The following is a 14,591-nucleotide window of genomic DNA, read 5'->3' as shown; positions in this document are numbered from 1 at the left end:
AACCTTATGTTCATTGAAAATAGGACAGAAAACACATCAAATGTTGAAACTGAGAAATTTTATTGTTTTTTGAAAAATATATGCTCATTTTGAAATTGATGTCAGCAACACACTTCAGAAAAGTTGGGATGGGGCAACAAAAGACTGAAAAAGTTGTGTAATGCTAAAATATATATATATATATATATATATATATATATATATATATATATATATATATATAAAATTTGGTTAATTGGCAACAGATCAGTATGTTTGGGTATAAAAAGAGCATCCCAGAGAGAATAAGTCTCTCAGAAGGAAAGATGGGGAGAGGTTCACTGCTCAGTGAAAGACTACATGGGCAAACAGTGCAGCAATTTAAGAATAATGTTCCTCAATGTAAAATTGCAAAGAATTTGGGGATCATGTCATCTATGGCAGTGTTTTTCAACCACTGGGCCATGGCCCATTGGTGGGCTGCAAAGCGCCATCTAGTAGGCCGCAATTTTTTTTCAAGTTTGAAGCCAAATACTAAATAGTTCAGGATGTTGTAGTGTCCCAAATCCAGTAGCTGGTTTGCCGTACATCTTTCAAGTGGAATAAATACATTTGGGTAAATTAAGAACAACAAGCCTTTATTTTGTCACATTTAACCCACGCGTGTGCACGTGCATGCACACACACACACACACACACACACATACAGAGCGCATGAGTGCAGTGGGCTGAATAAATAAATATGTTTGTAGGTCAGTTCTAGAGATTTGTGATGCCTGATGGAAGAGAAGAACAGGGAGGATTGAGAATCGAGCAGCTGTGTTTTGTTTACACCTGATACTAAAACCTGTAGCATCCTAGCAAACGTCTCAAAGACACATACAAAAAGCTCAGGAACTCCTATTTACCTGGGTAAAAACAATACAGTATTTATCTTGTAGTGTCCTGATCCCCAGATCTTTAACCCAGCCACATATAAAAAGTTATATGCCTCCATGCTCTTCCAGGTTTTCATCTGTCTGTCCATGTAGAATGATGCCTGCAGTACCAGGAAGTTTGAGGTTTCGGGGAACTCAGTGGATAGACTGAGTTTTCCAACTCATAGGAATATCCTTCTTTGTTAGTGTGTAAGGTTCTATTCCATTGAGTGGTTTCTATATTCACTTCTTTTGAGTGTACTTCTTGGTTTTAATAACTTGCTTGTTTGCTGTATACAAACATGGCAATATGTTCTTGTGTGAATGGGCCAGACTCCACTTTTGGATCATTAATCCCTTTTGGCTGAGAATGCCCTACATGCATGGTTTTATGTTGGCTTCTGGTACGTCCATACAGTTTTAAATACAATACCTACAATAAAAAACAGTTTGTTTTTATTGCATTTATTTAATTCCTGGGCTCCAGTCTGTAACAGGGAGTGATGTTGCATCCCATTAATGCATATTACAATAGGTTATTAGATTCTAATAGAATAGATGAGCCAAAATAATTGGTGATCTTTTTTAATGGGCCCTGACTCGTTACAAGTATGAATAGGTGGGCCTTAAAGCAGAAAAAGGTTGAGAACCCCTGATCTATGGTACATAATATCATTAAAAGATTCAGAGAATCTGGAGAAATCTCTGTATGCAAAAGACAAGGCTGAAAACTGACATTGGTTGCCTGTGATCTTCAGGCCCTCAGGCGACACTGCATTAAAAGCAGACACGGGCCTGAAGTGGAAATCACTGTATGGGCTCAGGAACACTTCAGAAAACCACTGTCTGTGGAAACAGTTCATTACTGCATCCACAAATGCAAGTTAAAACGATATCAATAATATCCAGAAACACAGACACCTTCTCTGGGCCCAAGCTCTTTTATAATGGACTGAGGTGAAGTGGAAATTTGTCCTGAGGTCTGACGAATCAAAAACAGAAAGTCTTTTTAGAAATCATGGACACCACATCCTCCAGGCTAAAGAGGAGCGGGACCATCCGGTTTGTTATCAGTGCACAGTTCAAAAGGCAGCATCTCTGATAGTATAAGGGTGCATTAGTGCACATGCCATGGGTAGCTTGTACATCTGGGAAGGCATCATTAATGCTGAATGATATATACACATTTCAGAACAATATGTTGCCATCCAGACTAAATCAATCTAAATCTAAAACTGCATGGCTCTGTAGTAAATGAGTCAAGGTGCTAAACTTGCCTGCCTGCAGTCCAGACCTGTCTCCCATTTAACCTTCATTTGGCAAAGTGCAAAATATGACAAAGGAGACCCCGAACTGTTGAGCAACTGAAATTGTGTATCAGGCAAGAATGGGGCATTTCTCTTTTAATACTACAGCAATTGGTCTCCTCAGTTCCCAAATATTCACAGAGTGCTGTTAAAAGTAGAGGTAATGCAACACAGTGGTAAACATGCCCCTGTCCTAACCTTTTTTGAAACATGCTTGTAGTATGTCCCTGATGGGGGTGGAATACTGAAGCATGGACAGGCAGGAAATTATGTTGACACAGACTTTATTTTTACTTTTGCTTGCTTTTCAGCTTCACTATTCTTATTCGGTTGCTCTCTCTCTCTCTCTCTCTCTCTCTCTCTCTCTCACACACACACACACACATACATACATATATATATATATATATATATATATATATATATATATATATATATATATATATATGTGTGTGTGTGTGTGTGCTCTGTTCTTTGCTCTCTCCCTCCTTTTCTATCCTCCATCGTCATTGCAACAAACACACCCACACACAACATAAATTGACAACAGGTGTAATGACTTTGCCACTCCCCTTCCCTGGTCCCACCCTCTATTCACAAACCAATACTTGGCCATGCCCCCACTGCCACATAGCCCCACCGCCTGACTCAGCCCAGGGAGCCGTCTTGCCTGCAATGGACACCCCCCTCCCCCGATGGGACAGAAAGTCTGCCACCACCATCTGTGCCCCTGGCCTGTTGACCACCTTGAATTTAAAAGGCTGGAGGACGAGATACCAATGAGTGATCCATGCATTGGTATCATTCATGCGATAGAGCCACTGGAGAGGAGCGTGGGCTGAACAGAGGGTGAAAGGGCACCCCAGCAGGTAGTACTGGAGGGTGAGGACTGCCTACTTGATGGCCAGGCACTCCTCCTCAATTGTGCTGTACTTACTTTCACACATTGAGAGTTTACGACTGATGTACAGCACTGGATGTTCCTTGCCCTCTACCTTCTGGGACAGAATGGCCCCCAGCCCTCTGTCTGGCACATCCATCTGTAAAATAAAAGGGAGAGAGAAGTCAGGAGAATGTAAAATTGGCCCCCCACACAGTGCAGCTTTTACTTTGGTGAAGGCCTGATGGCACTGCTCTGTCCACTGGACCAGATCTGGTGCTCCCTTTTTAGTGAGATCAGTCAATGGGCTGATGACATCCAAATAATTAGGTATGAACCTACAGTAGTCACCAGCCCCAGGAACTGTCTCACCCCCTTTTTGGTCTTGGGCCTCGGACAGGCCGCAATCGCTGAAGTCTTGTCAATTTGGGAACGCACCCACCCATGATCCAAGTGGAAACCCAGATACCGTACTTCCACCCACCCAATCGTGCACTTTTTCGGGTTAGCCATGAGGCCCACATGCCTCAGTGACTCCAGGATGGCCCTAAGGTGTTCTAGGTCCCGCAGCCAATGATTGCTGTATATAATAATATCATTTAGGTAGGCTGAGCATAGGCATCATGGAGGCAGAGGATCTTGTCCATGAGCTGTTGTAATGTAGCAGGAGCCCCAAATAACCCAAAAGGAAGCATGACAAATTGGTGCAAGCCAAACAGTGTGGAAAAGGTCATTTTCTCTTGGGATAGAGGAGTCAAGGGGATCTGCCAATATCCCTTTGTCAAATCCAGTGTCAAATATTGAGCAACTCATCAATGCGAGGCATTGGGTACATGTTGAATTTAGACACCACATTGAGTTTTCCATAGTCCACACAGAACCAGCCCAACCCATCAGTCTTGGGAACCAGGATTACCAGGCTGCTTCAGTCACTGTGGGACTCCTCAGTTATGCCCATTTCGAGCATGGCCTTGGGTTTGTCTTGAACCACTATTTTTTTGTGTTCAGGCAAGTGGTATGGGTGGCTATGCACCATCACCCCTGGGGCATTTCAATGTGGTATTCTATGAGGTGAGTGCAGCCAGGAAGGGGCAAGAACAGGTTGGAAAACTGTGTTTGCAACCTGGCAACCTCCATGAGTTGGGCTGGTGAGAAGTAGTCTCCACATGGGACCAGAGTGGCTTGAGTGGTTACTTTTTTTTTTACCTCTGGCCTTAGCTCTGTCCTCTCTGGAACTACCGACGCTAATGCCACAAGAACCCCCCTCATTCCAATGTTTTAACAGGTTGAGGTGGTATATTTGTATTGCCCCACCCCATTCGTTCACCTTACCTTATATTCGATATCCCTGATTTGCTGTGTGACCTCATTGGGCCATTGCCACTTGGCGATCAATTTGGAGCTCGAAGTAGGCAATAATACAAGTACTGTACTTTATCTCCTGGGGTGAACTCTCTAAGGTTGTGCCCCTGTTGTACAGCTGGGTTTGATGTTTTTGTGCCTGTCATAAATTCTCCTGGGTAAAGTGAGTGAAGGTGCAGAGCTTTGTGCGCAGGTCAGTAATGTACTGAATTTTGTTTTTACTAGTCGAAGGTCCCTCCTCCCAATTTTCCCACAGCACATCCAAAATGCTTCAAGCTTATGTCCATATAACAATTCAAATAGGAAAAATCCCACCGAGGCTTGCAGGACCTCTCATACTGCAGATAACAGGGGCTCGAGCCATTTATCCCAATTACATGCATATTTGCTTACAAACTCATCTCATTATCTCTAGTCGCTTTATCCTTCTACAGGGTCACAGGCAAGCTGGAGCCTATCCCAGCTGACTACGGGCGAAAGGCGGGGTACACCCTGGACAAGTCGCCAGGTCATCACAGGGCTGACACATAGACACAGACAACCATTCACACTCACATTCACACCTACGGTCAATTTAGAGTCACCAGTTAACCTAACCTGCATGTCTTTGGACTGTGGGGGAAACCGGAGCACCCGGAGGAAACCCACGCGGACACAGGGAGAACATGCAAACTCCACACAGAAAGGCCCTCGCCGGCCCCGGGGCTCGAACCCAGGACCTTCTTGCTGTGAGGCGACAGCGCTAACCACTACACCACCGTGCCGCCTGCTTACAAACTTCCAAATTAAATTTTTAAGTGTTTAACTGAACCGTTCTACCAAGCCATCTGTTTGTGGGAGATAGACGCTGGTGCAGATGGATTTAATTCCCAATAACCCATATAGCTTGCAAAGTGTGTGTGACATAAATGTAGTGCCTTGGTCAGTCAGGATTCCTTTGGGAATCCTGACTCAGGAGATAATTTTAAGCAGTGCCTCTACCACATTACATGCGGAAATGTTACGCAGCAGGACTGCTTCTGGATATTGCGTTGCATAGTCCACCAGGACTAAAATAAAGCAATATTCTTGTGCTGACCAATCTAATGGCCCGACAAGATCCATGCCAATTCTCTCAAAAGGGTGTCTTGATTAGAGAGAGACAGCACAAAGGCGTTTTTGGGGTGGCCATTGGATTTACCAATTGGCATTCATGGCAAGCCGCACACCACTGATGGACATCCCTGCGGATCCCTGGCCAATAGAATCAGGCTATTATTTGGGCTAGTGTTTTATCCTGACCTAAATGTCCAGCCATTGGATTAAAGGGCATATCATGGGTAAATTCAGGAGCAAGATCAATGTAATTCTCATATATTATATTAAACTTTTGTCAAATATCTGTCACATTTTGCATTTTGTGCAAATTTTTTTACCTTGCGCAATACCAGAAATATTCAGTTGAAATCAAGCCATTTGAGGCGAATTGGTCCGCCTCTGAAAAAACTTGGCATTTGGATCTCATCTCATCTCATTATCTCTAGCCGCTTTATCCTTCTACAGGGTCGCAGGCAAGCTGGAGCCTATCCCAGCTGACTATGGGCGAAAGGCGGGGTACACCCTGGACAAGTCGCCAGGTCATCACAGGGCTGACACATAGACACAGACAACCATTCACACTCACATTCACACCTACGGTCAATTTAGAGTCACCAGTTAACCTAACCTGCATGTCTTTGGACTGTGGGGGAAACCGGAGCACCCGGAGGAAACCCACGCGGACACGGGGAGAACATGCAAACTCCACACAGAAAGGCCCTCGCCGGCCCCGGGGCTCGAACCCAGGACCTTCTTGCTGTGAGGCGACAGCGCTAACCACTACACCACCGTGCTGCCTGGCATTTGGATTTCCCGGCAAATGTTGATTTTCGTGACATCACGTGCGGGACGCCTCCCTGTGAATCCTACGTCAGCGCTGGTTTGTTTATGAGGAAATGACCTGGTGGTTTTCTGCAAATTTCTTCAACATTATCACGTAATTATTAAAATGATTAGCATATGTATCATAGGAGGGTGTAACAACACCAATCATGATGGGATTAGTACTCATAATTTTCCAAAATACCGAACAATGAGAGAGAAATGGGAGCGCTTCGTGCGAGGCACCTGGAAGCAGCCGATGACCAACAAAGCCAAGGACCAACAAAATTGGCGATTCGCAAGTTGACTGTTGCCAGGGTAAGAAATAAGAGAGACTATACTCTAAATTAGGTGTTCTTGTGTTTGTGTGGTACATGGATAATGTTATTTATTGACACACACAAAAGTAAACAACACGAAAGTGCTGGGTGATAATACACTTGATTAGATTAGATTAGATTAGATTAGATTAGATTAGATTAGATTAGATTAGATTAGATTAGATTAGAACTTTATTGATCCCTTTGGGAGGGTTCCCTCAGGGAAATTAAAAAGATACCATCCACAGCCTGGTAAAAAGCAGCCAAAGTATCTAAGTAGCCTTGCTGTGACAGAGTGAATCCCCTCACATGCAGTGGCTGCATTTGCCCTTGGAGGGATGTAAACACAGATGGTGATGCTAGCAGCTAGCAGTCCACATTAGCATCCGGTACAAGGTGTGTTACCCATGTCTCCATAAAAATAAATAAGCTGCTCTCTCGGTAAATCCGCTGGTTGTTCAGTGCGGATGGCTCGTCGACCTTATTCGTCAGCAAGTTCAAATTCCCCATGATAATGGAGGGAATGGATGGTTTGTAGCACCGCTAGCCTAGCCTTTAGCTTAGCCCCGGCTTCGCAGCCCCTGGGTTTCCTCCTCAGCTCGGCCGGGATTGGGGTGTCGTATCCCGGCTCGTCCCATTGTTTTCAGGGTCAGCAGCTCCTCTTTCGAATAAGCGAGAAAACTGGCTCTTGGTTGCGTGTTAAAGTTAAAAATATCCATGGGATATGAAGAAAAACACACTATGTCTTTGTAAGAAGAGCAGAAAAGTTAAAAGGTGGAAAAAAGAGGTTTAAAGAGCTAAAAACTACAGAGCTACTGTAGAGGCAGCCATCTCACACAGCACCCAAGGTCACATTTTCTTTAGATTTTACTTCACATGTATCAAGGGATATGCGTGTCAGGGCTTGAGATCTTGGGACCTGTCAAACACAGTAAATGTATATACAACCCTGCTTAGCCGATTCCATGTGTGTAGCTTATGAAATCTTTCTCCTACAGTAGCCAGTACTCTTCTAAATGAAGAAATATATCAATACATAAGGCCACACCAATTTAATTAGTTGGTTCTCGGATTTTTTCAGGAAAAATATGAAGCAAGCGAGCGAAATAAAAATAAAATTTAAAAAAATGCTCTGATGGTAGGGCGGCACGGTGGTGTAGTGGTTAGCGCTGTCGCCTCACAGCAAGAAGGTCCGGGTTCGAGCCCCGTGGCCGGCGAGGGCCTTTCTGTGTGGAGTTTGCATGTTCTCCCCGTGTCTGTGTGGGTTTCCTCCGGGTGCTCCGGTTTCCCCCACAGTCCAAAGACATGCAGGTTAGGTTAACTGGTGACTCTAAATTGACCGCAGGTGTGAGTGTGAATGGTTGTCTGTGTTATGTGTTAGCCCTGTGATGACCTGGTGACTTGTCCAGGGTGTACCCCGCCTTTCGCCCGTAGTCAGCTGGGATAGGCTCCAGCTTGCCTGCGACCCTGTAGAACAGGATAAAGTGGCTAGAGATTATGAGATGGCTCTGATGGTAAAATTAGCGGTGGAAATAGAGGGCTTTCATAATAGAGAAACAAAACAAAGACAATACATTATTGTTACACATTTCATATGGCTCTTTTAATAGCTTATCTTATTTCCACCCATATACATTAAGGATAATTGAAAATAAAAGTCTGAAACAACAGTCTTCATTTTTTCCTTTTATTTGTGTAAACAAGCCCCCAAGGGGAACTCAAACAACTGTGCCTGACAAGTCAGAATGCCATCTCTCTGCACGTCTTTTATCAAGCAAAGCAGTAAACAGATAGGCTAAATAAACAATTGAATTACAGTCAATTGAACATCTACAATGCACAGAAAAAAAGATTTGACCAGGAGTAGGCTACTTCTGATGGCTAAATACTTTGAATTATTTTTTGTTTGCCCCTCACATCAATCAATGAAATATATAAATCAAACCCACCTCAACAGAGTTGTTGTCCAAGTTGGCATATTGCAGGGTAACAAGCTCATGGCATCTTGAGTACAACTGTGCAAAGTTTTCCCCCTCTTGAATTTCGACACACCTGTCAAAGATTTTATGCTTCTGTTCGCTGAATATCCTAACAATCACAAACACAGGCTTTGCAGGATTCCCCTCCACAGGCATGTTTCTTCCACAAGTCTTTATCTAAAGTGAAAGGGGCGATTTGATTGGTTTTCAACATCACGTGACCTCAACCTGTAGTCTTCAGTATTTTGAACCATCAGCCACGATGTTTTTCTGCTGGTGGGAGTTTGATTTCAATTTTTTTTTTTTTTTCATTTTGCATTTTCTTCAAGTGGCGATTCCGAGAACCAACTAATCGAATTGGTGTGGCCTAATAGTGATTAGAAAAAATATGATTTATGTAACAATAGATAGATGAGCATTGATACATGAATCTATGGGTTTAGAAGCTCAGGCGACAATTCCATATTTCAATGCAAAATCACTAGCTGCTAAACTTGGTCTACACAGACTGTGCACTGAACCCATGCAAGCTCTCTCAGCCTGCTGGCGGAGCCACACGTGACATCACGAATCTGGCTCCAGACTCCCTTGGGATTTTTCCAGACGCGTTTTGTTATTTTATTTTTTTCTGCTGTAGACAGATGGCCTTGTGCAAAATTACCCTTCTGGATGAGTGTGTAAAGGGACATACTTTCATATAAAAAATATGAAATTGGTCCAGGATATGCCCTTTAAAGTGAGCCACATAGAATACAAGTTCCCTATGGCTCTTTGGGCTTAACAACTGTTCATTGGTTTGAGTGTCCAATGCCACTATGCCTATCTTTAATAATTGCGAAGTATGGGAAGGAGGGTGTCGCATTTGGCTAGAGGGGTTGACCATCAATTACTCTCACTTGGTCAAAAGCATGACACAGAGTCTTATCTTGTGTCTGTTCTAATGGGAAATCCTCGAGGGAATACCCGAGAGAGGGAGGAGGGCCGGACTGCCCCCTGCTTCTCATATCGCCCTGACGCGGTGCTGACAGGGACGGCTCTGAAACAGCTTCCCCAGTCAATGCCACCCCGGGATCCTCCCATGACGTGCTACCGCAGGACCTGCCCACTATTACATGTTCCATTAAACCCCTAAACCCTGGCCAGTCAGTCCCCAGAATCAGTGGGTGGGTGAGGCACGGGTTAACCGCCACCTTTACACAATGCTTTTTTTCCCCAAAATAGAATGTGGATGACCATGACTGGATATTTGTAAACATCCCCATGCACACACAAAACTTTCACCACTTGTGCTCTCCCCAATGCCTCACCTTTAGGTACAGCACATCTCCGCAACTACATGTCCCATAACTCCCTCACTTCCTGCCCTGGAAAATATCCACCTCATCTCATCTTTCACTGTGCCACAATTGGGTAGCATACTACTGTGAGTCATGATGTAAGCTCGCCTATAAATTGGGTGGTCTGAACAAATGTCTCTCTCTCTGACTGATTTCACCATTGGTACTAAAGAGATACTACTACCTGCAGACAGAAACAAAGAAACAAAGGAACAAGCACACGTTGTATGGACCACTGGCCACAGTTAAAAGTTACACTGCCCCCTCATTTCAGCCAATGTGGAATAGCAGTACCTGATGCCATTTTAAAACTTTGGTCTGAAAAGTCTGCTATAAGCCAAGCTTTGTATGACATATTATGTCAAAGCAATTCCTGTCTTACATTCATGCACAAAAGCCACCGCCTTCTTTCTACAGGATGACCCCAAATCCCAATCAAGGCTATTGGCCTCTCTGCCACCAATTCAGTCAGCCTGACCACTGTTAAGAGAGAGGTGGGCATTCTGAGGGAAGAGATGCCAGAGATCCAAGAGAGACTGCTTGCTCAACATGAACAGCTGCAGGGCATAGGCAAAACCCTGCAATGGACCATACTAACAGTCAATATGCATTCCACACTGATAAATAACACCTTGCATGCTGTAGACAAATTGGCAGAAATTGTGAAAAATTATATCAGTTATTTACAGGTAGTGAGAAATTTGATGCAGGACCTGCTTAGAGAGATTAGCAGTTCGGTGAATAATCTGAGTGGCAGTAAAATCCCACCTTACTTAGTCCCACTGGATATGGTAGAGACAATGCTAAAATCCACTACCACTACTAATGTATATATTTCACAAGTACACCTGGCCTATAGTCTCAGCAGTGCTATATCTATTTTTGTGAGTCCACAGGACCTGGAAATATGATTCATACTAAACCTACCCATCACTGAGAGACACAACATCTACCGACTCAAATCTGTCTTAATATAGGTTTCTGGAAAAACAATGTTCATGTTCACATACAAACACCACCCATGATTGCATTCCACGATGACAGCCCCTCTGTCTACTTTATTCCCAACCTAGACATGTGCACTCCTACTAAAGATATCCACTGGGTCTGCCCAAGAAACCCTTTCATCAGGGACACAACAGATCACCTATGTGGTTTAAGGGCTGAAGCCCCTGAGCAGAAGTGTTCAGGTCAAATGTCCATCAAGGACGAGGTTACGGAGACTAGGGTGGAAAGAGCAAGCAAGCAATGGATTGTTAACAGCCCAGATACTGAAATCTTGATGTCTTATGACCGGCATGACACAATCACAAAGACGAAAATCCCAAATCAGTGTTCATCAGTGTCCCACAGGGAGCAACCATTCACATAGGTGACATTACTCTACATCACCTTAGCACTGATAAGACACTGAACTTGAAATTATTGATGCATTTCAAGGTCACAATCTTGAGACTGATGGCACCCTTCAGCAGCAATTTATAGCTGAAGGGACCAAAACTGTGAAGTTCAGTCTGAACCCAGCTGGGCTTACAACTGTGTTCTCCCACTATCAAGCCAGGCAGTCGCCTGATTTAGGACATCCTGTGGGTCTGATTGCTTTGGGACTTCTCCTTAGTGGTTGGGTCATCATGACTGGTATTGCCTACATGTTACACAAACATATATACAAATACTGCACACCAAGCTGGACACAATAGTCAACATGCCTGGCAGCTTCAGGCACAGCAGCAACCGTTTCTTATCCAGTCCGCCACCTGCTATTAACTTTCCAGAGGATTAGGCTTATTAACCATGCTACTGATATGTCTTTCCCTTCCTCTCTTAATTTTTTTCTCTTTACTTTGGTTCCTTTGTGTACTTGAAATATGATTGATTGTGCAGTGTTGAATGATTTATGTTACTGTGGCCTAGTTAGATAAGATATAGAATTATGATTCACCTAAATGAACCTTATGTTCATCATGAAGCCTTATGTCTGCCCAAATGCCTGTGCCTTCAACTGTTGTTTACCACAGTGCAGTGAGCTGCACCTCTCCAGTCAACAGCGGTAGTAGACGTGCCGCACGTTACTCGACCAGCCACCCCCATGCTTTGGCCACTTGCTCAAAGAGCATGATGAGGGCTTCTGGATTGTCATGCGGCCGCATCTTCATGAGTGTGACATAGAGTGTGTCCACTTGCATTGGTCGAGGACACTGCCAATGCAAGCAGGTGCCGGAATGCCTGATCTTCCTGTTGGACCAGCAGCAAGGCTTCGAAGCGTTGTTCTTGGTCCTTTCAGAGGGCAATCAGCGCTTGATGGCACGGATGAGTTCCTTGAGCTGAGAGAACTCCATGGGTGGTTCGCTTCAGTCTCCCAGGTTTCAGCACCACTGTCGTATGTCCCTGACATGGGTGGAATACTGAAGTGTGGACAGGCAGGAAATGATGTTAACACAGACTTTATTTTTACTTTTGCTTGCTTTTCAGCTTCACTATTCTAATTCGGTTGTTATGTGTGGGAGAGATCCCCTCTCTTTGCTGTCCCCCTCCTTTGCTATCCTCTGCCATCACTGCAACAAACACACACACACACACACACACACACCATTAACTGACAACAGGTGTAATGACTTTGCCACTCACCTTCCCTGGCCCCGCCCTCCATTCACAAACCGATGATTGGCCACGCCCCCATTGCCACAGTGTTGCTGGCATCAAATTCAAAATGAGTATATATTTTTCAAGAAACAATAAAATTTCTCAGTTTCATCATTTGATATGTTGTCTTTGTACTATTTTCAATGAAATATAGGGCTTCCATGATTTGCAAATTATCACATTCTGGGTTTTTCTTTTTTTTGACAGTTTACACAGTGTCCCACCTTTTTTGGAATTGAGGTCGTTAAAAAAGTGATTCCAGATGCTGGTTTTAGGAATTATAGCTTTCCCTATAACCAGTCTATTATATATATATATATATATATATATATATATATATATATATATATATATATATATATATATATATTTTTTTTTTTTTTTTATTCCTTCATTGTATGCTGTTGGATGTATGACACTAACTTTTCAGTTACTGTGTTGTATTCACTTTTGTGTCAGTCCAAACGGAAACTCCTAACAGCACACATACTTTCTTTGTGATACAACAACAACAACTTTTCTGCACAATGATAGATAACCACTTCTTATTACGCACTACCAATATGTTCAAAGTGCACAATTTTATTTCTTTAATCTAGCTTAAATGTACTTTATGAAGGTGAATAAAAGTGAAAATGCTGATATTGCTTCCGTTCATATTGATGCAATAACAAGAGGTATGCTCCGGGGGGGGGGGGGGGGGGGGGGGGGATGGATAAATAAATAAATAAATAAATAAAGACAGTAATAATTGCATTGTTAATAGCACAAGGGGGAGTATTCCTTTCCCTAAAATTTGCCCACACTGAATGAGCTACCTCTTGTTTTCTTTTTCTTTTCTTTTTCTTTTCCTTTTTTTATTGCTGGTGACAAAATGTATTTCTTTCTTGAAACAAGTGCCTTGTTTCATATAATTTCTCTTTTTAGAAATGACTTCATCTGTTTTAGAGCAAACAGCCACTGAATCCAATCAGTTGCAGGAAGGTTTGTAATAGACAGAACTTCCAGACCTAATCCCTAATCTATTAATGATTAGAAATGGACTGACATCAGCAATTAACAATTTACTAACCCGAGAAACTAACATGGGTACATATTACAGGGAAATTTAAATTAGTGAATTAAATCAAGGCAAAACTGACACATGCTTAGGGGACCATTGATTAAAGTAGTGTTTTAATGACAGTGCTTTTCTGAGTAATATTTTAAAGGTAGTAGGTGCCATGGCATGTCCAGACCAATGTTCGACATGGGGGACTATCATAAATAATAAAACTTGTCTTCCATACTGGAAATATGTCAAACTTACATTTCACTTACAAATACCCAAGGTGCGGAATTCTAATATTGTATGCTGTAAAATTGTGACTGATTAATCACATCTGCTTCTAGTTAGTCATTTTGCACAATAATATTTGTATACAGAGCTTGCATAAGTATTCATGCCACTTGAAATTTTCCATATTTTGTTAAAACCGAAATTGAAATTTCCTTAATTGTGAGTGTTATAAATTTGCATAACATAGCCCAAAATAATGAAGTGAGAGAAAATAAATTTAATTTGCAAAATTATTTACATTAAAAAAAGTTTAATTACATAAGTATTCACCAACATTTCTGTGAAACTCCTAAATTTGTTCTGTAATAACCAGTCACCATCAGAAGTTACATAATGTTAAATGGAGTCGCATGTGTGCAATTAAAGTGCTAGATAACCTCAATATAAATATGTCTGTTCCAGGAAGACCCCAGAGTTTGTTAGAGAACATGCCACCCTTCAAAAACCATACTACAATTAAATACAGTATAAACTAGAAGGGTACTCAGTAGAGTGCATACCTCTGCCAAACTACATATCAACATCAAAATCAAATAATTTGAACTTAGAATAATACTAAAGCTATCAACCAAATTTCATCAAAATCTGTTAACTGCTTTTGAGATATGTTGGGAACAGACCAAAAAAAT

General features: G+C 42.5%; 1 protein-coding gene across 4 annotated transcripts in view; it reads left to right on the top strand.

Moving 5' to 3' along the window:
* ntm (neurotrimin) overlaps positions 1 to 14,591 on the top strand; it is a 1,167,214-nt gene that overhangs the window by 1,149,906 nt on the left and 2,717 nt on the right. For 2 of the 4 annotated variants that reach the window (XM_060909050.1, XM_060909049.1), the window contains one exon: positions 13,551 to 13,607. The exons of the other annotated variants lie outside the window; for them this stretch is intronic. In XM_060909050.1, the coding sequence (XP_060765033.1) occupies positions 13,551 to 13,607 (57 nt within the window). The remainder of the gene's footprint in view (positions 1 to 13,550; positions 13,608 to 14,591) is intronic. 4 annotated transcript variants of the gene reach the window in all.

Source organism: Neoarius graeffei, chromosome 25 (genome assembly GCF_027579695.1).
Source record: "Neoarius graeffei isolate fNeoGra1 chromosome 25, fNeoGra1.pri, whole genome shotgun sequence".
NCBI lineage: Eukaryota > Metazoa > Chordata > Actinopteri > Siluriformes > Ariidae > Neoarius > Neoarius graeffei.
Note: the sequence above shows the minus strand (reverse complement) of the source record. Positions and strands in the feature narration are given on the sequence as shown.